Source organism: Lates calcarifer, linkage group LG14 (assembly GCF_001640805.2).
Source record: "Lates calcarifer isolate ASB-BC8 linkage group LG14, TLL_Latcal_v3, whole genome shotgun sequence".
Classification (NCBI taxonomy): Eukaryota; Metazoa; Chordata; class Actinopteri; family Centropomidae; genus Lates; species Lates calcarifer.
Window position 1 is genome coordinate 919,393 of NC_066846.1, and position 27,218 is coordinate 946,610.

Here is a 27,218-nt window from a genome sequence, read left to right on the forward strand (position 1 = left end):
GGAGCGGCGGGAAAATACATAAAATACTCACATAGTGACTCCATCGTTAGAACTATCGAGTATTGTTAACAAACATGAGCTAACTGTTGACCACCTGCTGCATTAAAAACTACCCGAGGAAGAAGCGTTTTGACCGGTCTCGTGTATGTTAAAAAAGACCGGAATGTCAGTTTGTTAGAAGACAAGCTAACGAAAACAGCCTAACATTTTATTATCACAAATAACATAATAACGGCCACATTTAAGCGGTGGATATCCATCCTCTCCGCCTCGCTTCCTCTCCCTGTTTGTAGCAGTACAAACAGGGCGGTTAACGGATGGCCGAAACAGTTCGTCAGACCACACTAATCTATCGGCAGAAAAACAGTCTGGCTCCATCTTTTTTTCTACAAAGAACTGAGCACAGTGCAGATAAGTGAAACCAACAATTAACAAAAATACATTGATTAAATGACAGAAACAAAAAGTGAACAAGTAAAAGAAGAAAAAATATGGTGGAAATCTGCTACCTGTGCTTAAAATATCAAATGTAAAAGTGGCCATTGTGAGCAAAGACTTGTTTCCTTGCGTTATATCATTAAATTGTCATTACTGATTACTTTTGCCTAAATGGAATTGAATGTTGCAGCAAAGCTAATTCAGCGAATAATATATTAAATACCAATATTTAATCAACTGTGAAGTAGTTTAACAACACATTCTGTGAGCTGATCCACGTCTTATATGTCAAATCTGAATTTGCCCAATAGCTGCAGTCAAAATAAATGTTTGCCTTTCCGCTAGAATAGAGGAATAGTTACATTAAGATCTTAAGTAAACTTACTAAAGTCGGCACAGCTCCCTCTTAAGCCATGTGGGCTTTTTACAGCTGTTACCAAACAGCAGCAGTGGGGGACCATTCCATAAGACAAGTATACAAACTAATGAACATTTCATTAGAGATAATTAGCAGCTAAAAAACTAAAGCAGTATGTTTTGATGGGAATTCCATGTTGAGATAAGACAGGGATGTAGCTCCCTGTTTATGACTCTGTGTTCTCTCTCCCACATGACACTACATTAAAATTCAAGATGATTAATGGGATTTCAAGTTGTTGATGCCATCAACCATTTTACCATCCAGCTGCTGAAAACTGAACGAATCAGTGAAAATGAAAGAGATCAGGAGACCGGTTGGTGACATTAAAGAAATGTTGCATTTATTCAGTACAAGAAAAAAAACAACTCAGTGGATGCACACAAAGAGCGTCATCGACTACAAATTTCAACAAATATATGCAGTTTCAAGTAAAATCCAAGCCAAGGTACACTGTTGCTTTCTGAATGAACTCTTGTACTTCCAGTTCAATGAAATCTACAAGTTGAGAGAAGATCCAAGAACTTCCTGCCAGTAATTAGTCCAGGGATGTGGACAGATAGTAGACAGAGATGGAAGCTGCTCAATGAAGTGTGCATGATCTAAGATGAACCATACTGAGTACCAGAGCTTCTGCTCATTTTTCAAAATCTGACATTTGAAGAGGGTTGACACAAGCCATAGCTTTTATTTTCTGCACCATTCTTATACACTATGTAACATACAACATGTTCACATATGAAAACTTGACTACTTGTAACAAGCTACAAAATAAGTCACAGTACCATATCAGTAAAAATATTTAAAGCAGATTTCTTCTGGAAGAATAAAAACAAAGCTCAGGAAGACAGCCATGACAATTACTCAGTTTTATTCTTTTTTCTGGTACTTATTATCAGATAATGTATTTGTATAATTGGGAGTGTGAGTAGGGATTAAACACACGTGTATACACAGTGTTTAAAGAACTACACTGTATTCACAAAATGAAAAAATAACTGGGAGATTGGGACATTTTGTGACTTCTGGGTCTTAATTGTGACTTGGCATCTCATAATAGAAAATATCTTATAAGTGAGAGAAATTATAGTACAATTACAAGTGCTCCATCATATAATTACAAGACCAAGATCTTGTCTGTATGAGATAATAATTCTGTCTTGTAATTACAAGATAAAGACTGGAGCATATTTTGTGATAGTAATGGTAAGATTTCTATTATGTGTGGGCCAACTCTTTCTCTCTTGATGCATGAATACTGATACTTTGGTGAGGGAGGAGGGGGCTGGTCAACATAGTTGAAACAAATATAATGATATCATGTACATAAAGTCACATATGAAGGAATCAGTGTGATTTTTCACACATAATTTCAATTACTCATTTTGTTATTTTTTAAAGCAAAAAATCTGCTGAAGTTCTAAATTTGGATGAATGACTTTTCTAAAACCATAGCATGATATGAAATTTATATCATGCTAAAATCCTAAATGTTAATACTGGATTATGGCCAAACCCTGACTGGCATTTTTCATCAGCGTTTCAACCTTGGCATTCATCCATGTCCCAAAATCAACAGTGAATTCCATCATACTCTTCCCCTCATCACCACTAACCTTTAAGGAGAGCAAACCCCTGATAAATACAGTATGTACAAATGGCAAATAGAATAATAAATACAGAAGGGCATTGTTTTAGAGCCCTGGTCCATTACATGACACTCTAAGGCATGAAAAAAATCCTATGGCGTTTCTATGACCGCAGCTGTTCTGTGTATTAGTGTTTGTTCTACAGCTCATGAATCAGCAGTGCCCCAGGACAGCAAACATGTACTAGATTTAGTCCAGTTATTCACTGTAATACAGGCATGTGGGGCTGGTTTATACATCACAATACAATTATGGCACTGGTGCAAATAATATCCCTACCTTAGACAAACAAACTGACTTAGCTGTTCTTAGAGCCTTGGAACTAAAGTGGAATTAAGCATGTAGAGTTTGTCCTGATGGTGGCACTGGAGGAAACGTCATGGAGACATTTAAATCAAAAGGTGCACGTCTGGGAGTGTAAATATTCAGAGCAAATTTTATGTCAGTCTGCATATTAGGAGATACACCGATCAGCCGTAACATTAAAACCACTGATAACTGAAGTGAATAACATCCGTCATCTTGTTACAATACAATGTTCTGCTGGGAAACCTTTGGTCCTGACATTCACCTGGATGTTGTTTGTTGTTTTTAGACCAGGCACACACCCCAAATGGCAACAACACTCGCCAATGTCAGGTGCCTCCCCCAGCAGGATAATGTTCCCACCACACCACAAAAACTGCTCAGAAATATCTTGTGGAACATGATAACGAGCCAAAGCTGTTGACCTGGGTTCCAAACTCCCCAGATTCCTGGAGACATCTCTGAGCAGTTGAGCTGGTGTATCTTACATGCAAAGTTGACATGTTGGACTGAGGGTGGCACTAAAGAAAGCTTAGAGACGAGCTAATATTTAGTGAATGTGCAGTAAGAAGGTCAGGGCCATGTGCCTGTTAGAATTCTATATTTACGATGAACAAATGGAGACTGACTTGATGGTGGCTTTGGAGGGAAGGTCAGAGTTTCACCCAAAAAAATCTGTCAAGTCTGTCATACACACACATTTTGTGGAAAATGCCCATTTGTTTTCCATAACTTGCATTACAGCCTAACCAATACATTGAGAATGTATGTAGCGTCTGAGCAGAGTGAAAATATACTAAGACATGTTTTGTGCCATTTCTGCAGTCAGTGTCAGTTTAACTATGAGCAGGGCTCAGGCCACTCCTCAACACGCTCACACGCCCACACACATACCACAGTGAACCAGGTAAAGTTAAGCAAGCATATTGCTCGGGGATAAAAGGTGTTTTTGATGACAACTGCATACCTCCAGCCAGGAAGTTTGGAAGAATAAGTCCACAGCTCCGGAGTGGGAACATTTTGGGTCTGCCAATGTGAGGTGTTCAGGGGACGTCTGTAAATTGTAGCTACAGAAAATTACCTGGGTTACAGCTCCCTCTAAACTGCATGCACACTGGTCACACACCACCATAAGTAAAGTAAATCTGTGGGAAACACTGAGGTGAACAAGCTGCTGTGTCAACATTGGTTTATTATATTTATTCATATTTAAGATTTTTTTTACAATCCAATCTGAATATCTGAATATTCTTAAGAATTAAAAATGTTTATCTTTATTATTTTATCTTACAATATATGCTTCTGCTTAAAAAAACAATAGTGGCTGATTCAAACACTCAAATATTTATATTTGTATTGGCCTCAAAAAAAAAAAAAAAAAATTGGTGTTAATTATTCCTGTTGGACCGTGTTCTGGAACCCTGATATTTCAGTGAATGAGCAGCTCATGAAAAAACGTTTAGGGGAAGAATGTTTCAGCAGCACATCACCTCAAGGAAGCTCAAGGAACTGTTGGAATATGCCTACCACCTCAACCAGAACACTGTGCAGCTGAGTTATGTTCCTAAAGCCATGTGATGTCATGTGGAGTGTCAGATTCTTTTTCAGACCTTCTTCATACTTGATATTGGCAAAATTGTTCTTTTCAATATTCAGTGCAGTCCAATGTGAACTGTGCTCTGCTTAATTTCTATCATGATCATGGAGAATACTCAGCTCTGATTACATCAGAGGGTGTGTATCTATTCATCCATCCATCATCTATACTGGCCATTTTTTGAAGATTGACCTTGTTGCTGTGGATCAACAATGGTAACCACTGTCAGTGGTGTTTGCATGTTCTCCCACAGTCCAAAGACATACAGGTTAATTGGTGACTAACTCATTCATAGGTGTGAATGTGAGTCAGTTATATGTCAGCCCTGTGACAGACAGACTGGCACTCTGTCCAGGGTGTACCCTGCCCCTTGCCCAATGTCAGCTAGGACTGGGTCCAGCCCCCTGCAACCTTCAAAAGATATCTGGAAACAATAATGGATGGATGGATGGATGGATGGATGGATGGATGGATGGGTGGAGAGTCTGAAGCTCCAAACTGTAACATCTTTTCCAATGCTGACAAAGGTAAGTGTCAACACAAATATTATAACAGTATACAGTGCCAAATATGAATAAACAGTGCTGTATATCATCATCTGGCACATTGCCATAGAATAAGCACGATAATTCATTCTGTAACTGTGTGGCTTTAAAAAGGACATAACATATCACATCTTATGTCTCTGTGTGACTGCTTAGACCCCCCACATGTAAAATATTTATCTCTAAATATCATTCTCAAATGACTTGACTGCAAGGCTGTGAAACAAATGAGGCCATGGTGCATCAGTGCTGTCACTTTGCTGTGTTGTTCTGACTGAAAGCACAAGTGAAAACCACAGCAGACAGGCATCTCGCTTTGAAGCACTCTCAAAGTTCATACACACATCCGCTTGTCTGCTGTCCAGTCCCACAGCAGAGAGCGAGGTGCTTGCATGGGTTCTGTGTGTGCTCTGCTTTTCCTCCCACATCACATGACAACCACATTAACAGATGTATGTAAAGGAGAGTGGCTGCTCACTGCTCCTGGACACTTAAACTGTTTCTGCTTTGTATTGTTTACTGGGAGTAACTTCAGAGACCACTCACAGACTAAGGAGAGGACAACAGTGCACAGCTTACATGGCATATAATAAATATAAGAAATCACTTCCGTGACAACAGTCATATATTTGGGTTGTGGTTCAGTCTGTCTGACCCTGAACTGACCCACGAGACCACTGACTGATTGAGAAAAACATGAGGTTCTAGTGGAGTTTGCTGTAAGTCTTAAGTATATTTATTTTACTGGAAACCATTAAATTTCCTCAGGGGATTTAAGTAAACACTTCAATGTAAGAATACCCCATTACAAATAAAGGATAGCACTTTAAAAGTCTATCCAGTCTATCAGTTGTTATATTTAATCATATTATAATAAGATGCCTCTCTGATGGTGTGCCCTGATAAAATCAGCTTACTCTCCTCAGCACTGTAGCTGTGGAATCATGGCCAGACCTACTGTAGCAGTGATGTGTGCTCACAGATCCAAAATGCTGTTGCAGAGTTGTTTCAGCTATGTTTGTAAAGGACATCCACTGCAGCAGTGAGGCTCACTGATGTTTTTTAGTCACATAAACCTCATAGTTTTACAATGTCAGCAGACATGCACGAGCACATTTCTGTGTTGCTGAACTTTAAGTATGATAAACTATCCTGACCACACTGGCGAGGAAGCAGCAGGTTTTACTAGCAGGCTATACTAGCACATGATTAACACACACTGCTGAGATAAACACAGCTTACGCTGTATGACATAATGGTGAAGATGATGAAGCATTTCAGCTTCTTCCTGAAAGGTGAAGACAGCAGTTTTTATAAAACTTGTGTTCATTTGCACGAACATCAGGACTAATAGCAACACCAGTCTGAGATAGTGTTACCCACCATTTCAACCATGGTCTCAGCTGTTACAGCAAGCTATCACAGATAACTTGACAATGATATATGTAATTGCCATTCATGGGTTATGCCCTCCATATACAAGCAAAGTCAGATTTAACAGTTTGTCTGGGTTTATGCACAATGTCTGTATTCTCAGCTCTTTACTTTCACCTGATAATGTCAAAAAGTGTGTTCAGTGACCAGTTACAGGTGCCCAGATCTTTTGAAGCTACTTTGTTTTGTAATTGATCGATTTTATTTCAGTTGTTTTTTTAAGTACGTGTGTGTAGGCTAATACTAATGTCCCCTTGAGACAGTACAGTTTAATCTAAAATGAGGTCAAGTTTAAAGACACACTTTTGTGATTTTGTTTTAATGCCACACAGCACCCCACCTAAAATAACTGCTTGTTCAAGGTTTAGTACCAAACTATCATCAGAGATCAGGGAGGATTTCTGGGGAGTTGAAGACATTATTGTGCATTCTAAAAAAATTAGGGAGTGCCGTTGCATTGAGATTCATCTCGGCCCACACTTTTAATAGGTGACATTACATCTACTTTGCAGACAGTGGAAGAAACTAATGTGCCTAAATGGTGATACTCACCAGCCTTCTGCAGACTGGTGAGTATAAAGCGGCTCAGAACAAAAGCACAGGCCTCAGATTGTTTTCCCCTCTTGTATTATTAAAGAGAAATTTAAGAAGCTGTTCAGGTTAACAGTCGGAAGCTGAGCTACAGTAAGTGTTTGCAAGAAAGAAGTTTACCCTAATTATTTTTGTTCTCTACCAGCCATTACTGACTTTACAAACTGTATCAGCCATGGAAAAATAGTGTTCTATACATACTATAACCCTAGTTTGTCCTCTAATGTATCACTTTACATCAGAGCTACATAGGTTACCTGAAAGATACTCAGCAATCTCTGAAAAACCCAGACGGTGGTTTGATAACACAGAATCACCACAAAGACTCTCTGGAAATACCTTCAAAACCATGAGAAATGCTGTGAAACAGCTTGTGTGTTTCAAAGATCATTAATTATTTATCTTAGAAAAACAGATGCTTAGCTCAGTGACTCATGTGACAGTTCTGCATGAGAGGCACAAACTGGGGCTATGTGTACCTTTACGCTGAGAAATTTCAAGCATGTGCACCAAGGTCAACATGAAAATCAGAACTCTTAAAAGTATTCATATGGACAGGGAATAAAACAGGCTTCCATGTGTCTACGGTCACACGCTAAGACTGTGAGATAAACAGCAGAGGGACCTGCCGACAACAGGAGTGCTTGGGGAAAAAAAGTGGTCCTTTCACATTCTGCTGAAACAGAACATATGTCCGCCTATCAGCTTGTAACTGCAGCCATGAAAGCATCCCAGGTGCTCAGAGGTCAAAGGTCAAGTCCACAAGGATTACACTAACTATGAGCAGAGACAGTTTTAAGGAAACAGGCAAACGACCAAAAAGTTAGAGTGCAAAGGAGGATCTTTTTGTTTTCCCATGTGTAAACCACATTCATCTCAGTTTCTAACTGTTCAAAGACCAAAGGTACCGTATTTAGGAAGTGGACTCACCTCAAACTATCTCAACCTTCCTTTGTCTTGCCCTCGCATCAAAGTCTGGTTGCTCCGCATTAAATGGCTTCCATCCCAGTCTCTCTCCCCCTCGTCCACTGTCCTCCCCCCAGCCTCTCCCCCCACTAGCCTCTCTCCTGTCCTGGATGAGTCTTGTCTTATAAAATAGCCACCAGCTGCCACCATCCGTCCCACGTTCTGTTGCACAGGTTGGCCTTGGACCGCCGGAGCCCGAAGGAACTGTTTAGCATCCAGCACATCTTTGTATTGGATCTCGGGCCTAATCATCCTGAGACAGGCTGTTCTGGTGGTGTTGTCCAGCCCTGGCTGGAGCTCATAGCCAAGAATCTTCACTAATCCACTCTGGAACGGCCGGATGTTTTTGTCTCGGATCCTGTGTGCTTCCACAGGTTTCCCCCCATCCCTGAGACAAACCCGGGCCAGATCTTCCCGCCGCATCCTGAGAAGAGACACTTCCTGCTCCATCTGAGAAAGACCAAACCTGTCGATTTCCTCCCAGAAGGTCTGGTTGAAGGCTTTGTATAAGTGCCAGTCTAAGGCATTCCACTGCCGCAGCTTCTCCCGCTGTTCCTCTGTTAGTGACAGATTGGGCAGTGTCTTGGCCTGTGAATGTCCACCTCTGACACTGACACCAGCCACTGCTGCTGCTTTGCCCACCCAACTTCCACTCATCCCCCCAATGCCACTGGGTTTCTGCTGCCGAGCATTGAGGCTGAAGGAGACAACAGCATCCAGTGGCCAGCAGAGGGCATGCCTCAGCAGGATCATGGACTGGTCGAAGTACTCAGACACTAGAATCAGCTTGAAGTTCCGGCGCACCATGGCCACGCCACGCTGAGCCAACGCCATAGAGAAATTAGCATTGTGGTCCATGCCAAAGTCAAACCACAGTAGGTTGCGGGCATAATGGTTGTTGCGGAGACGGGGGTCATAGTATTTCCTAGGGTCATCAGCAAAGTCACCCAAGCCTTTGGCTTTCCTAAAGGCAGGTGCTACTTCTTTGTAATAAGCAAAGGAGGACTCAGCCAGAGAGACCGGATCCCTGATGATAGAAAAGTAAAATGTGTCTGCTGGCATAACCTTTTCCACCTAAGAGACAGAGAAGAACTTTGTTACAAAAGTGTGCTAGTAATGTGATGCTATCCAATTACAACAGTAGCTAAACTACATCCTCAGAGCAACAGTGTACAGAACGTAGTTGACAAATGATCACCAGTAAACTGTCAACCCTTTGAGGAAGGAAACTACTGAAGTGCTTTCAGACGGTGAGCAGTCACTATTCGTGCCTTCACTGTGTTGAATGTAAACACAATGTACAGAGGTCAGCAGAGATGGAGGACAGCTGCCACTCTCACATGTAGCTACACTGCAAAATCATCTCTACTAGAAAGAAGCCAGATATTTTAAAATAGAATCAAATGGTCTTACACAATGCCAGTTTTGCTTGGCTGTAATTTGTAAAACTAGTATAAAAGCCTGTAAAATGTTTTTGCAGTTTAACAGTACACCCCAGCCTAAGATTAGTAATTGGCAAAAAAAGCTTAAAGTAAAACACAGTTTCTTCAAACAGTATAATACATTTTTTTGACGTCTAAATCAAGGCACCTGAAGCTTTTTTTCTTTATTAAAAACTACAGCAAGGGAGCTAATTTTACATGTTTCTGAGTCCACAGAATCATGGTCTACACCTTTTTATGAGCCAAGTGCAAAATCAGCTAGACCCACAAAGTCTAGGGGCAATAAACAACGTTTTGCTTTTTAGCATTGCCTGATTATAAGAACTCCATTCCCCCTCTCACACCTCTCAGTCCAGGATGTATTCTATTTGATGAGGTTAGAAAAGAACAAGTTTTACGGTCATGGATCTCTTGTTAGATTTAATAACACTGACTCATAGTTTTGGTACATGAGGAAAAGTTGTCACTCCAGTTTGACTTAACCTGGCAATTTTCACTCAGCTTGACATGAAGTCAGCTGGTTATCATCCAGATAACATACCAGTAGTTGGTGATATTGTGACAAATAGTGATATGTAACCAGTTAAGGAGGCTACTGTTGAGTGTCTGGATGCAGGTAGGTTTCAAGAACACTTTTCAGATTCACTAGGTCAAAGGCTACTAATGTGTATATAATATAACTAGTAACTCCTAGTAATAGAGCTAAAAAAATCAGAATGACAGTTGGACTGGATAAAACTGCCCCTCAAGTCAAGCAGATAAAATGTAGATATAAGACTGGATCAAGCTGCAGAGTATTTGCTCTTTTTTGGATGAGAGCTGTAGTTAACGGCAGTGTAAAGGTGCTGCATGACAGGGCTAGTTTTCAGGACATTTTTTTTCAATGTCAGTATTTTTTCAATGTCACTGATTTTCAGTTTCAACTTTCTGTCGCTGTTTTAGCGTGGAGAGGCGGGGCTTAAGTGGAGGGGCAAGCAGTGTTGGTGGGTGCAGTAAAGCACTTGGCTAGACACACACGGAGACAGAGAAAGCAAGCAAAACATGAATCACCTGCAAACCACCTTTGAAAGGCATTAGTTTTATGTAATGTTGCTGGTATGATGTCAATATGACTATCAACAGATTTTTTTCAGGTCTACTTTTGCTGGGAACTGTGCGCATCATGAGTGAAAAATAGGGGAGACCCTAAACTGTAGCCAGGCTCGAGCTGGCATGTCACTCGGCTGTGGCTCTAACCCGGTTACATGGGCACCGAAATCAAAACCAAGTGGTTCCTATAGACTGTATCTATAAATAAACATCTTTTCTAGATACAGTCTATGGTCGTTCCATGACCTCCATGCACACATAATGCAACTCCAGCAGTGTCTTGAGCAGTACTATGCAAATGTGCTGCAGCTTATGTGTGGATCTCGCGCTCATTGTCCCTCCACTTAAGCCCCACCTCTCCACCCAAAAAACAGTGACACAAAGTTGAAACTGAAAACCAGTGACATTGAAAAATTTGTGACATCGTAAAAAAAAAAAAAAAAAACTCACTGAAAGAAGACAGACATGTCGAAAAAATCTGCAGATTGTCATTGAAAAACACATCATAATACAAAAGATAAAGTAAGATAACAATATTGTGAGGTTGGATTTTTTTGATGTCTGGGTTTTATTTTTCAGTAAAACTAAAAAAAATGTTTTTACAATACAAATATTTCTATGCCAATGTTTCCTTTTTCAGGTACAGTTTGGGTTTTGTTTTCAATGCCAAATTTATTGTCAGTGTTTTATTAATGTCACTATTCTAGCTTCCACAGGAATACTCATCCAGTTTTTGGCTACATCCTAAGAATGTCAGGTCAGTGTTCTGTGTTATGCTGCTGAAGTAGAATCAGAGGGCTGCTAACCAACTATCAGTATTCCACTCACCCCTCTCCTCTTCTACATAACTCACCTCAGGCTTATTAAATCTCATGTGATTGCCCATGATGTGGAACTCCACAGCTCTAGGACCTCTGTAACCTTTGACCCTGTGAGCATTGAAGGGCAGCGGGTAACCCAGCTGGTAGCCCAGTGGCAGGGCAAAGCGGAGGTTGCGTTCCTCTCCAAAGCGATACAGCATGTTGAGCACAGTGCTGCTGGCCGTCTTGTGGGTCTTAAGGAACATGATGTGGTTGTGGGGCTGACAGGAGCCCAGAGACGGCCCCTGAGCATCAGGGGATGAGAAGATGGAGCGAGCAGCTGGCTGGACACTGCTGGAGGACAGGTGGAGGAAAGGGATTTCAGTTTAGTGCCTCAAAGCTGCACTAATCAACTGACTGTGCTTTTTTTCCCCTAACATTTTCAACATAACTTTATACAGTCATACTACACCAATGTTGTTTGCACTGCAGCACCCACGTGACCAAAAAAAAAAATCAGTTAATGCAGTTTTGACCTTCATAACTACGTGTCTTTTCAGCCTTTCATCCATTTTCGAGTCATCCGTCTCATGCTCATCTGACAGAACTGGTGTTTCACCTGCACCTTATGCTTGTAAATGTCACACAAAGAATTTTTACACTATTTTCTTCCATTTTACACACATAACTGACAGTCATTGTTTGATGGGCTACAAGCTGAGGACCTACACTACAACTCCATAATGTGCCTGAATGCATCCACAGAGGCTGCTGCTGCTACTTGATCAAATGCTGCTCACGCTACGCCTCCTGCGTACACACAGCTTAACACTGAAATGTAAACCTGCAGAGCAGGTCATCATTCTTGTGAACTGAAAATGCTTTTTGGGATATACCAGGGCAAAATTTGTCACACGATACACTGACAGATAAAGAAGGATGGTCAAGTGGCAAACTGTTCAGTAGTTTGCCTGTGATATGGACAGATGGAGATGACATTTTAGAATAATCAATAGAAGTCTGGAAGTGTACAACAAATAGTCACGTATTAAATGTCATCCTACTTGGCTTCTAACAACTCAAAGCTATCCATTATGAGCAGATGAACTCTTTCCCTTCCTATGTGAAGTTATACAAAGCTGGTAAACAGAATACGAAAGAAGATCCCAAAAAGACAAGCTGGCAGACAAAGATAATCAGATACATGTGCCTGTTCTGACTAGCCTGCTAGAAAGGCACAGCAAGTCTACATCATCACCCACCTCTACCGAATTGCAGCTGGTGCTCACATTGCTCAGAACTAAATTAGATGTGATACGGACTACAGTGATTGCTTATGGTAGGCTAACTTAACTGAGGAACCCTTCCAGGCCCTCAAAGCATTGTCCTCCATCCTGGCCGATGCATGTCCTCAAGTCATCCAAAAACGCTGACCTGAAGGGCTGAAGCTTACAAAATAATATTAGGATTGTTATCTACCAAAGTCTACTGAGGATCCTCAGCCCACAGCTTTCCTCTATGAAGCCCTGGTAGAGATAATCTAGGACCAAGTGCTACAGAAACTTCACCGTGCCCATTGTATGCTAACTGCTAAGTCACAACATGGGGACAAACCCAGAATGTGATTGCATGCTTCCACTGGCATCAAATCAGGAGTTTGTTTTTTGATAAGCTTGCAAAGAAATGACCTGAAGTACCAGGATACACTGGTCAACATCTACAAGGACTTGCTTTACACAAGGATTTAAGCAAACTTGGTTACTTACCTATGTAAGTATAATAATAGGAAAATTATGATATTATTATGATGTATTTGTCTGAATTCGCCAGGGGAAGTTAGAAACTATTTAGAGAGAATGCTTGTATTGCCAGCGGGGTGTATGCCTGTAGGAACTGAGGCTTTTGTAATTACTGTGTGATGTATTAATTATGACAGATTTATTGCTCCTTTTTTTCCTCTCTCCCTCATGTAGACAGTCATCATTTGATTTTAGCTGGTGATTTTAATCTTATTCCAGCCTTCCTCTAGATCTTCCACTCAAACACACTTCTGCCACACTACAGAAAACATTAGGCTTAAGCCGCCTTTGGAGATCCACCCATGTATCCGTCTCCTACCTTTTTCTCCCATGTTCACTATTCATACTTAAGAATTGATTTGTTATTATCTTTCATATCTTATTGACAATACACTTTTACAATGGACTAGTACTTACTACAACATAGTGATCTCAAGCCAAGCCTCCATGTCAGTTGACATATGTTTCCCTAATCACAGCTCCCTACCCAGACAGTGGAGGCTTTCCCCAGTATTGTATTTAAAGTACCTTTACCATGTCCTGATTTTTTTTCTTTTGTTCTGACTTTATTGCTTGGATTTAGTTGCTGTAGGGCTCTCCTGTTGCATGTATTCTCACCAATGGTGTGAGGTTCCACTGTTTTGCTCAACACTGTGGCATCATCTCTCCTCTTCTGTTTACTATGGCCATTGAACCCTTAGCCATTTGCCTTTGATGTTACCATCAGTATGGGTATCACTCACAAACTGTCTTTATATGCAGATGATCTGTTACTATACAACTCCAACCTGGTTTCATCTCTCATAATCGTCAAAGACATTTTAATTCATTTCAGCAAATACTTACTACTTACTAATACTAGATATTTGTTTAATTTTTATGAAGGTGAACCAAATCAAATTTTGGGTGGCTTCACATCTTAGCTCTTTCTCATATTCCTGCCCATAGTAGTTTTGGGTTGCTGTACTTGTTGGTTGGTTGAAATCATACATTACACTTCTTTGCATATTTTTACTCTAGGAGGGTTATCAAAAGAAAACTGGAATTACTGCCTTGCAGTTATATGCCTCTGCCAACAAGTCAAGTTGCAGGAAAAATGCTCACTCTCCCCACCTCTTCCTGACTTATGGTGTTACATAATAGCTATATTATGATGTCACATTGGAGTTGACCTTTAACATTCAGGATATTAAATGTCATCACTTCATCATTTTATCCTATTAGATCTTTGTGTGGAATTTGGTCTTAATTAGCATATAATTTGTTATTATGGAGATCCCCCCCCCAAGAAAACACATTCACATGAAAGGGACAGACAGACAATCTGAAAACACTGCCCCTGGCCACAGCTGTCACCGACATGGATGCATAAAAACAATATACTTTGATGCCTGGGTCACTGTTGTCTCTGTTCACAAAATAAGAGAAAGCAGTAGTACACACACCATGCAGTACATGCAATACAAACGTGGTGGCAGACCAAACTCTTTAGACAGTGGTGGTAACAGTGAGAAGTTACCACTGTGTGTACAACTCTGCTGCCACAACAACCAGCTACATCTGTACACCAGTCTGTAACCTCACTGCTGCTCACATACTATAGTTAAGGTTGTAGCTAGAATATTATGGCTTAGAATAGTACACAGTGCATACAATAATTGAACTAAACCAATATCATAAACATAATCCAACTTTGAAGCTGATGTTGCTCCACGCCTGATTTTCCACACAGTGAGGGGTGTCATGTGATTTGGGGCACTTCTGTACATTTAGGCTCTGTATCATTCTTCTCAGTTCTTCAGTGTGGTTTTTGTGGTTGTAGTCACAGACTGAGCAGACAGCTGCAAGCTGAAAATTAGTCAACCCATGTCACTGTGGTAAATACTTGAGCACACACACAGGAGCAGAAGCTGCATTTTTTTTTTTACTGCATTGTTGTACATAAAGTGCACATACACTACTGTTAATGGTAACCACACACTCAGAGCACCCTTAAGTTGCAAACATTACCTGTTTTTTTCCCATTTAGGGGCACAGCAAGCTGAAAACACAACAGCTGACATATTTAGCCAGTTGTAATGCAAACTTATTAGCAGGCAGTTACCCACTTCAACATCCAGCAGTACTACAGACCCATCCCACTATCAAGCCTTCTGTGGGAAAGCTGATCAACAGGATGAAAGCAGCATTACTCTGTGATGTCAGTGCAGGTATTTTGCCTTTGGCAGCTAATAGAAAAACACCTGCTGTCATAAGTGATTGGCATGTGGCCAGAGGTGTTACATCCCTGGAGGTGTTATGCCTAGAAAACACTGAGCAGCAGTTTGCTCTGTGTGATTCAATGATGACTTACCCTTTCAGGTATAAGTCATCATTTATACCAGCAAAATCTTACATGGGAATCAGTTCATCTTATGAAAAGGACATTATGGTACATTCACGCAGTGGGTTAAACTCTAGCTTTGACATGCAAATTGTAAACCATCTTTACAGTGCTAACTTTTGATGGAACAGAGAGCCAGAGAGGGTTCAAAATAGAAAGAAAGAAGAAATTAGGTGAGCCATTCCATTCAGTTTTATGTAGTCAAGCTCTGTGGGAGTATAAATTGTTTCAAAAAGAGATACAGCTTGGTTTGATACATGGATGACTATTTTAATGTACTGTCTTATGGAGGCTAAACAATCAGTCACCCAGGCTGATAGATCTGCCTACAATTGCTCACTGCAAATATATCAGCATCAACATTGATGATGCCCAATAAATAATAATGTTTTCATATTTTTTTAATAGAACAATAAGTTAACATTACTATTATTTATTGAAAACATGTATTTGAACCATGGACCTTGGTCGGATGACTGACTACAATCCACATCCCTTTATGATTAGCTAAAAAAGCTGTGATCAATTCTCAGTTCCACCAAGACAGTCACTGTAAAGACAGCAGTCAGACCACTGGTCAGCACTGTAAATTAGTATGTCAGAGTTCTCTAAAGCAGAACTTGACCTGATCAATTTTCACCCCTCCGATCAAATCCACTGTTTGTGGACATTAAGTGATTTTGTCACAAAATATGAGGCTAGCAACTGTAATGCAAATAGCAGAAATGAAGCTACAGAAATTAAAACCAGATGAGAATGCAGTGAGGAAATGAAATCAGATACCTCTTGTTGAAGATGACCCCCAGCAGCTGACCAGCAAAAGCAATGGCCACAAAAAGCAGCAGTGCTTTCCACATCCAAACTGGACCCAACCGACCGCACACCAGCCATCGCAACATCCTGGGGGAGGGGAGGAGGTGAGAGGTGAGGATGGATGGATGGATGGATGGAGATGCAGGGAGCAAAAAGGACGTGGAAAGAGAAACAGAGATAAAGAGAAAAGTGAGCCAGAGAGGGAGAGATCTGGGTGAGTCATAAAACAAACATGACTAAGACATCATCATAATCAACACAGGGAGGAAAGCACCCCGAAAACATCCAGAGGCAACAGGACCTGCTGTACTCTTTAGATACCAAATGTCAACACGGATTCTTCAGAATTCCATTTTCTGATCAATATCTGTCTGCTCAGTATATGTGCTGATAGGTTTATTTTAACTTGAAAAGGAACAAACCAACAGTCAGCTATATGAGCCTCCCCGAGCCATGACAGTCCTGTGAGCTGTGACCCAATCCTAATACCCACACTTGCAGTATTAGTGAGTAGTTGTACTTGTGTAACATACTGTATCTGCAGTAGCTGTCATAGTACCTGTTCAGACTGCAAGAGTGTGGAAGTTTATCAGAGCTCAGTGGGAGTTGGAGGTCATATTGTCACTCCTGCAAGTACTAATACTGTACTTAACATGCCCACTGCCTGACAGTGAGTTAACACACACTAATGTGGTCAAGTGTGGGTACTGGGACAGACCCGGTCTCGTAGCAAATCTAGAGATCACATCTACGAGAGTGAAAAAAAGACTCTGCACACTGATCTGAGCTCGGTTTGTGCTTGTTGGAGAGATATCTCTGGCTACCAAGCGGAGTGAACACTGGGAACACTTTCTTCAGTCTGTCCCTGTTGGAGAGCTACCACTAGCTAGCAGCTGCCTGCACATATCAAACTGATGTCTTGTCAACACAAACAATGCAGATGAATTAGTGAGCAGACTTTGAGTGTCTGTCTTGTCCGTGCTCACAGTGATCATTACAGTGCATGTCTGTGCAGCTATATGGGACAGCATTTGTTTTGGTTTTTTAAACATGCAGAACAATGATGCTCTTGTAAGTAAAGTATTTTACTATTCTTTTACTGTTTTGCACATGTCGGTGAAAAATATAAATATGTCATGTTTTAGTTATTCTGCATCTGAAAATAAATCCTTGGTCAACACAGGAAATGTGTGACAATTTAGGCTGTAAGGTGCACTTTACACAATTTCATCTTCAACAAAACAAGAGTGCTGCTCACTTGTTGAATGTAGAAGAAATATAAGTTCCCAGGATAAATTCTGAAAAGCACTTTACTCAACACTGATATTTGTCTGATCTTATTGAATCATCAAAAATTAAACTGAATCTAAATTAATTGACTGGGGACTTGAATTGAATCCATGTGGGCAATCAGTGCCAATATCAACCTAACGCAGCAGAGACAAGGATAAAATCTGCACAAGGAAATTCAAATTCTGACTAATGTAGCAGGGACCGACTGTACTTCTGTTCTCAGTGGTCCAGAACTGGATCTGTGAGTGGAAGACAGATGTGACTACATTTCTACATTTGCATACACAGTGTAAATTTACAAGTCAGAACCAAGTTAATGCAGTCACTATGAGTGTTCTCAGTTATACACACAGGGATACAGCTACAATGACCAACCTCATCTGATTCAACCACCTTCATATTATATTCTATTATATTCAACCACCTTTTCTCTGCTTTACATGACTGTAAGTTGAATTACTGTACAGCTGGTCCAACCAAACTGTCAATCTGAAAACATCTCTATTTTCTCACTATATTCCAGGACATTACAGTTTGAACTGAAAGAATTAACTAAAGAGTAATACACAGATTAATACATAGTAAAAAAAAATGTTGTTTGTTCCTGGCCTTATTTGATTCAGCACTAAATGATACTGTCTAATAACACACAGTAAATGTGTTGTAAAGGGTTGTGCAGTGTTTGTTAGAAGTTTACTAGAGGACAGAACCAGAGTAGCTATAGGAGATGGTGTGTGATGTAACGTGTTGTCTCGTCAGGATCCAAACAGAACCAAAGACTATGAAGGACTGAATGGTTTCATGTGATAATCGGTTTCAGAGACAATAAGAGCGGTGATAGACACAGAGAAATCAGCATTGGCCCCCACCCCACTCTCTCCACCACAACACAAAGCAGCCTTTAGTTGATAACACAGCTTTCATTTACAAACGCGCGCGGGGGCGCGCGCAGGAACGGTTCTCGCAGATGGACTGAATAAGTATTAAAAGACAGGCCGTAGCGCGTGAAGGAGCCTTTCCAGTTCTCCACCTACACCTTCTCGTTTTCTGCAGGATCTCAGCCCAACGCCGCCCTTTCTACACCACAATCTCTGCATCCCAGTCGGTGTAAACCGCCTCGGATTTCCGCCTGGACCTTCTTCTCGTCCTCCTCCTACCACACTGACCGCTCCTGCTAGCTAGCTACCGTTACCTGGCTCTCCGTCTGAAAAGCATAGCTGTGTCCCCGGGCCGGTATCGGTGACGGTGTTATTGTGTAGCTGCAGAGAGCTCGGAGCATCTCGAAGGCTTCAACTGCAGCTGATCCGCCGCCAGTATAGATCAGGCCACGGACCCGCAGCAGCCCTGCTGACCGACACGGAGCCTGGAGGACTCTCTCAGACCGCTCCTTTAGTCTTTGACCAAATTCTCTTCTGTGTACAGACAACTCTAATGCTTATTCTGCTGACGGCCAAGACTCACGGACTGTGAGCGGAGTGTGTGCAGAAAAGGGGAGAGAACATGTAGTACTTCCGGACACTTGCAAAATAAAAGCATTTTGACGGACATTCGGTGAGACAATGGAGGATTCATGCAGTCTGCAGGAATTTACAAATACTGAGGAAACATCTCATCTCATGTGGAATCATGAGAAAGCCTACACGGTTTTTCCAGGTGCTTGAGTTTTTATTGATTCATTTTCTATCATTTCAAATCACAACCTGCCAAGCATCTAATTCTAGGGAAGAAGGAAACATTTATTTATTTATTGTTTTGCTGACCTAAAGATAGATTTTCAAGGGACTGGCTTACTAAACAACCACTATTTGTCAGTGTCTGGTTGTGGGATGTTAAGCAACCCTTTCACATGAAATTCATTAAAAAAGATTAATAATCTTTAACTTTATCTCGTTTTGGTCAAATATTGTTGTCAAGTGATGAATCCCTTATGAAACTGCATATTGGTCGAAAATAAGAAAACGGTTTCAGCTCTCGATCACGTAAAAACGTCAACACTTCTGTGGAACTCAATGTCATAAGGCAACAAAGTCCGTGCTTTTATTTGATGAATGTGTGGGTGTGTTTCCGGTGTGGGTTGTTTCACCTCTGTTAGCTTGACAAAGCTAAGGTTTGCTGAATCTGACGTCACCCTGTGATGCTGACAGAAAGGCATCCAGAGAAAAAGAACTCTTCGCACCACCTTAAACGATACATTCAGCCTGGTGGGATGTAGAAGTGTAGACTGAGATCGTACCGCACTACATTCTGGAATAATGACAGAAACAAGACAAATAATCATAGGTGGCTGTTTGAACGGTTTGATCATTGAGTGTATCATCTGTCTGTCAAGGGTGATGATTAATGTGAAAATAAAAGGAATCCATTAAAGTCTGCAGAACAACAACATGTGAAGACGTCTGGATATTCTGCACCTTCCTGCTCATTTACTCACTAACTCCACTACCCAGATTTAAGGGCTCAGATACTGTGAGAGCAGTGACTGAGCTGAGAAGTCAAGCCTCAGCTTCATTAAAGCTGACAGTTGTTTTAGTCATCACAAAGCATGAGCGGACATGAGAAGACTCTGAGGAGGTCTTTGAGAGGGCAGGCTCATGGAAATCCCTCTTTGGAGAGCACAGGCCCAGGCTCACCTACTTTTTACTGCATGTGGAAATATGTTGATTCACTTGTAGGAACAAAAACTTGTATTACAACTTATACCTAAATCAAACAATATATGTGCTAGAAATCACCATTTAGAAGCTAGTATACACACACTCATTTTTTGAGTTCACTGTCAGAACCTCCCAGAGTTTATGCCAGGAACGACCAATGAAGACTCTGTTTAGCTTTGGAACCTGGGAAAACTACTGAAGTGAAGATAGACGGAAGCAGACTTTCACTACTCAGTTGTTGTCATCCCCATGGAGACACAATAAGAGCGGGCCATCAAAATACAACACTTGTTGTACATGAACACATACTAGGGATGGTCATTTTAATTATTCTTTGAAGTTGATTAATCCAGCCCTCCATTAATCGTGCCCTCCACCCAAACCAAAATAATATGTTGTCATGTCGAGTCATGAGAGCTGTCCAGGCATCAGCTGTTATTGCTACTTTCTTGGCTTCCATCAGATTCTTGTTCAGAGCTGTAGCTGCATATCATCTGAAATCATTTACGTCACCAAAGCTGTTTGTTATTTGTTCCTGTCGTTTGCGGTCACATGAGTGTTTAGGTACTATAAATCCACTGTGTTTTCTGTAAGCACTGACTGCTGGCCGGACAGTCGGACATTAAAACATTTTCAGCTGGCTACTTTCTGAATGTTTCAAATCATATCACTGTCACTTTAAGTAATGTTCTAATTCTAATCATAAAACAGATGAAGGATCTTTGTCATCAGACGTCTGGATCTTCAGTAATTAGACAAACGAGCTGAGCAAACAGCTGCTCTCAACGTCCTGTGTCTACCAAGCAGAGAAATGTTGTTTTTTTAATATGAAATCTGTGGATAATTCAGCTCCCAGTAAAAACCTCCTAAACGATGAACACTAAAGGAATCCTCACCTAAAAACAAGCTGAGCATCTAGAAACAACGTGAGCTAACGTTAGCAGCAGCTCAGTTATCAGCCCACAGGCCCTTAATAAACTGATTCTTAATGTGAAACTACTAAAACAATAACTCCTGCAAAGACCATTAAGCACCCCACCCCCACCACCAGCATAATGCCGCAATTTGCCTCTTTTCATTGCTGAAAGTCTGCTCCAGTCTTTTGCTTGCACCATACAGAGCGAGCAGCGAGAGTTACAACACTAAGGCAATCGTACCGTGCGTGAGTGGGATATTAGCTGACACTCATCGGGCAGCTTTTGTTTACTTGTTCTGTGCTCTGCTTTATTCACAATTATTTCAAAGACTATTTTCCTTCACAGTGAAGCCACGTAATCTGACAACAATGTCCCTATTCTATTGTGTTCTGCCTCCTTCAGGATGTGGGTGTCTGCCGTGTTTGCAGTGTGTAATCCAGGGATTGTTATTCATATTCATGTACACACACTGAGTTTGTTTAAGGCTTTACAGTACACACACTGCATGTGAGCACCAGAGCCACTGGTACTGACATGCTTCGTCACAAACTGGATGAAATGACCAAACATCGCTATCAATGCCCAACAACTCCAGACACAGACGCCCCATCAGCACAGATTCAGAGTGAGTGTGTGCACAGGAGGAGGCAGCTCCGGCTCTAAATTTAGAAGTAAAGCCTCTAATCGGTTAACCGGTGCCTTTGTTAAAGAGGCAGCACCAGCTGTTCCTGACCAGTTAAGCCATGTCTCCCTCGCCCCCTCCTCACACTCCTCCACATGGACTACTCCAGACAATAGCACAGTCTCACAAAAAAAGAGTGGGGATGCATGGTGTGTTACTGCAGGTATCACTGAGGTGACAGGATCTGAACCAGAAAGTCCTGTTTAAAGGCTTATCAGGTTTATCAGGTGTGGAAGGTTTTCACAGCAGGGATTGTTTTCTCCCTATTGGCCTTTGCAACAGATTTACTAAAAGAGGTGTAGTGGGCAGGGGATGCAGGGGAACACCGCCCGCCCACTTCTTTCAGCATGATTTAAAAAAATAGATAATAATAATAATAATAATAATAATAATAAGGAGCAGCAGCAGAAGAAAAAAGAGCAATTTTACTGTTAAACCGGTGTTATTAGCAATTGAAAAACAAGTTTCATTAGTATGATCGTCATCATCCTGAGACAGTCCCGCCTACTCATGAAAAAAAACAAAAGAGGAAAAGTGATACTAGGCTACACAGCTCGTTCTTATCTATGAACCTCACATTGAAATCTCAAGTTTTACTTTCGTAAAGATGTCAATTACAATGATGAACAACATCAGTTTCTTCTGAGGAGACAGCCAGCACCAGCAACGTTCACACACATTAGAACTGTTGGTGGTGGTGTTGATTTTTGTAATTGATTAGCTGTAGTTTCCCATCCTTATCTGGCAAACATTTAACCCGTGTGTGTGTGTGATTCTTTTTGATGATGTCAGAAAAATCAGCGTCTCCACCCTCAAAAAAATCCCCACTGCACCACTGACCACATCACTACAAACTACATGGAGTAAGACAGAGTATTACAGACCAGCTTCTTTGTTGCACAACTGTGTGTTTTTTGGCTGAGCTCTCTGGTGGCTCCTGCACCAATGCAATGTTTTTACTGAGTAGAATGATCAGGATACATTAAGACTAACAATACACGATATAACAATATCACTGGCTACTCCTGTCTATCACACTTACATCTTCCTTATGCTCAGAATGGTCTCAGTTCTCAGCACCAACCTGTTCACCATCTCGTGTGTTGCCCTGTCCGCAAGCAATTTCAGTGTAGATACCAGAGATTAGTGTTCCTCCCTAAAGTCTAAAAATGTTGAGGATGGTGTTCTTGGCCAAGAACCTTTGAGTGCAATAGTTGGCTGAGTGTCCATTAAGTACTGGGTGCTACGTTTGATTTTTATTCTTACTTATTCCACAGCTTTAACTGTTCTAAAGGGAAGAAATGAGACATGGTACTTTTTTGTGATTTTCACTGTGCTATACGATCAGCCATAACATTATGACCACTGGTGGATGAAGTGAATAACATCGATCATTTCGTTATAACACATTGTTCTGCTGAGGAACCTTTGGTCCTGACATTCATCTGGACATTACTTTATCATGTACCACCCACCTAAATATTGTCACAGACCAACAACACTCCCCAATATCAGGGGCCTCCCCCAGCAGGATAATGTTCTCACCACACCACAAAAACTGCTCAGAAATGTCTCCTAGGAACACGACAAAGAGCCAAAGCTGTTGACCTGGGATCCAAACTCTCCAGATTGCAATGTAGACGGGGAGTGTTTTTACTTGACTGTCTAAGAGTGCGATAAATATTCATGTGATCATGTGAAAGAATCATGATCTCAGTTCTCCTGGTGTATAGAAACACACAGACAGCAGCAGAACAGAAGTCTCCTGTTTGACTGAACCTCATGTACTGGCTGTGATATGTCCAGCTGTTGATAAAAGGAACACTTATGTTGACTCACCCCCACCATAAATCATTACACCACTGCCTTCTTGCAGATTTCTCAAATATTGCAAAATAAATAAAACTAGAATTACAGCCTCACAGCAGTATGCCTCTGCCAAACAGTCCAGTTGCAGTTATTTAACATGTGAGTTCTAAAGTTGAGGCCGAAAAACACGTGTAGTGCCATCAGTGACCTTTAACCTTTGACCAACAAATTTTAATGATTCATCCTTAAGTCCGAGTCAATGTAATGAAATTCCCTCTGAGCATTCCTGATCTATCGCATTCACAAGAACGTTAAGTCACTATGACCTTGACCTTTGACAATCAAAATCTAATCAGGTCATCAACAGTGAATGTTCATACAAAATCTGAAGGAATTCCCTCAAGGCAGTCTGGAGATATCACATTCATGAGTTCACTGTGACCCTGACCTCTGACCATGAAAATCTACTCTGTTCATCCTCAACTCCAACTGAACATTTGATGAAGGGATTCCTCTGATGCATTCCTGAGATATCACATTCAGACAGACGGACAACCCAGAAACATAATACCTCCAGACACAGCTGTCACCAGCACAGGGACATAAAGATTAGTTTCACTACAGTGAATTCAGATTAACAATAACCTGATAAGCTTTGTGATTGATATATCATTCTAACTGCTTTGAGAATAAATCTGGGGACAAACTAACTTAAAATGTATCTTAATATGTGAAGAAACGGGTCAAATAATATGGTCCAGGTCAAGGCTATTAGTTTCCTATAGACATTACATGTACAATGGAACATTAAACTGTTGCTACAGCTAATCTAAATTGTGATGTTGGTCAGTAAGGTTTTTCAACATCAGGAAAAATATATTTTTTATGTTATGTTGTAGGCTGCTTAAAATCAAGTTAAAAGGGGATAATATACTGCACATTTTCATGCACCTTAAACGCAGTAATCAAAATTGTGAAGTGAATTTGCATTGCTGCTGCTCTTAAACGACTGTTTACATAAAATGTCCCTCACAGGATCAATCAAGTACATTTATCTTATCTTATATCCTATATTTGATCCGTCTGATGCTGTGACTGTGCCATTTTTTGAACTGTTGTCTTACTGTGCTATAATAGAATACACTGTATATATTTACACATATGCACTTTTTGAAATTTAATTTTTCACTTTTGAGATGCTCAACAGAATCGCGTTGTTACTGAAAATGACAATAAAGAATTGAATGAATGAATGAATTACTTTGTCAAAAGCAAATATTCTTTACACAAATGACGTTTTGTGAATGTTGATAGTGATGATTCATTTGTAGCCTCAGTTTAAATAAAGAAGTCTTATGAAAAAAATTAAATATTGACTGTAGTTAGTTGCTGAGAGTTTTATATATATATATATATATATATATATAGTTCCCTCGTCCAGTAACCTGGTGTACTAGGTTAAACCTGGTCCAGTCAGGCTGGGTTAATACTGCAGGATCAGTCAAACAAAACAAGATTAGGCCTTCTCCACAAACTGTTGGACCAAATGCCTGGACAATAAGCCGACAAGTGGTCTGTGTACTTCACCACTGGAGTTTACAGCAAGGCACAAACAGAGCAGGTATCAGGTATGAACTGGTCGGGTCTGATCCAAAAGAGGACAGAGAGAATGAATGAATTGACACATTGTCGCCCAATAAACCTGGAGACAATGTGGTGTGAGGGTGTTTTCCTTTCAAATCACCGGTGTAACGTTGCTTGCACTCCAAAGTTGTGTCTGTCTGTTTCATTCACAGAGCATTTCGAGAGCAGGGCCATGTGGAGCAACGTCAAACAGGCGACTTTAACACAAACTCATCTTGTTTCGGCCCGTTCAGTATATTAGCACAATAAAAGAATCGACGGGGTTGCTGTGGGCTGTGGGCTTCCCACACTGATCAAGCCATGTCCAAGTCATATCAAAACACTGTTGAATTGGACTGAGATGTACTTTTTACGACAAACTTCACTATCCTCCGGCGGTTTCCAGCTAGATGAAGACAACTGAGCCCTGCTCCCCAGCACACCGCCACTGATAAACGTCTTCATGTCAAGTAGACTCACCTTCTGCTGATACTGTTGTCGGCTGTAGCCTGGTTAGAAACACTCTCCATGTGCCCTGTGTTCTCCTCCTGTTGGACCAGCGGCTCTCCAGCACACTTCAGCAGACGGTAGCTGAAGTCCGTCAAATTCCCCCGGCTTGTGTTTCAACGACGGAGCAGATCCAAACACCATACCGCGCTCCGGTACTCACTCTTCGTCTCTCAGTCGACAGCACAGGCTGCACGTGCAGCGCGCGGCGGTCATCTGAAAGCTTCACAGTGGTTTTATCAGTTCACCCTGTCGTCCTCCTCACCCCACCTTCTTCTCCTGTCGTCTGCCACCACTTGGGCAATTTACCCGACTTCTTATTCAACTACCTGCGCTGAGTGGTCTAGAGATTGGACTTATCTGAGGGAGGCCAGACCGTGATTGGTCAGTCAGGCCAGCCCAGGAACACCCACTCAACACGAGCTCGTCAGCACCGATTGTCTCGGTATGTCCGATGGCCAGTCTGACCACGGGTACGCTGTGAGCCATGTCTCCCTGTGTCACATCCAGGCAGATGTGACATCATCGGGACCTCTGCTCCTCGTGTGTTCTTCAACAGGTTTGCAAAAAGTTACAGAGTGGGATTGATGGTGTAGTGGGGTAAAATAAAGATAAGACAAGGTAAGAGACTTTATTTATCCCACTTGTGGGAAATGTACATGTTACAGCAAGCCAGAGTCAAGAGTGACAAAAATAGAAAAAGAAAAGATAAAAAATATAATATAAAAAAGGCACAGAGGGGTAAAAAAAATAAAGTGCAGCAATCAGCATTAAAAGTCTCTGTAATAAACAGAAATGTGCAGTTTGTACTATAGGGGTTGTCCATGATAGACGTCAGCTTGGCCAACATCCTCCTCTCACCCACCTCCTCAATGGAGTCCAGAGAGCAGTCCAGGACAGAGCCGGCCCGTCTGACCAGCTTATTCAGTCTCTCCCTGTCTCTCTCTGAGGATCCACTGCTCCAGCAGACCACTGCATGAAAGATGGCAGAGGCCACCACAGAGTCATAGAAAGTCCTCAGCAGTGACCTGCACACTCCGAAGGACCTCAGTCTTCTCAGCAGGTGGAGACGACTCTGGCCCTTCTTGTACAGGGCGTTGGTGTTTTGAGACCAGTCCAGTTTATTATTGATGTAAACACCCAGGTATTTGTACTCCTCCATGATCTCAATGTCCAAACCCTGGATGTTCACCGGTGCAGTGAGAAGTGACTTCCTAGTATAGTTAATAAACCACTTCAGTCTATCAAAAACTTAGGAAAATACATTTAGAATTTTGTGAACCTATAAATATATTAATACCTTGGTAAATTTCGAATCTTAGTCTTAGAATATGTAAAATAAACCTTTGGAACATATTTTTTCTGAGGGAAAGATGATGAAAGAAAACCATGAACAACAGATTGTATTAAGTTACGCAAATTTTTGACCTGATGAGAAGCACTGAAACATCATACATTCTCTC

The 27,218-nt window shown here is 41.2% G+C and overlaps 1 protein-coding gene across 4 annotated transcripts; it reads right to left on the minus strand.

The window, feature by feature from the left end:
• Nucleotides 1-1,173: 1,173 nt before the first annotated feature.
• gal3st4 (galactose-3-O-sulfotransferase 4) lies at nt 1,174-26,100 on the minus strand. 4 transcript variants are annotated; one of them, XM_051075490.1, is made up of 5 exons: nt 25,729-25,786; nt 18,756-19,807; nt 16,241-16,357; nt 11,329-11,629; nt 1,174-9,018 (listed from the first exon to the last, which is right to left on the minus strand). In XM_051075490.1, the coding sequence occupies exons 2-5, from the start codon at nt 18,776-18,778 to the stop codon at nt 7,915-7,917; spliced, it is 1,545 nt and encodes a 514-aa protein (XP_050931447.1). In that variant the 5' UTR covers nt 18,779-19,807; nt 25,729-25,786; the 3' UTR covers nt 1,174-7,914. The 4 variants fall into 4 exon arrangements, with proteins under 4 accessions (XP_050931447.1, XP_018526630.1, XP_018526628.1 ...); XM_018671114.2 differs by lacking the exon at nt 18,756-19,807 and having other exon boundaries at nt 11,329-11,626; nt 25,729-26,100; XM_018671112.2 differs by lacking the exon at nt 18,756-19,807 and having other exon boundaries at nt 25,729-26,100.
• Between the last annotated feature and the right edge of the window lie 1,118 nt (nt 26,101-27,218).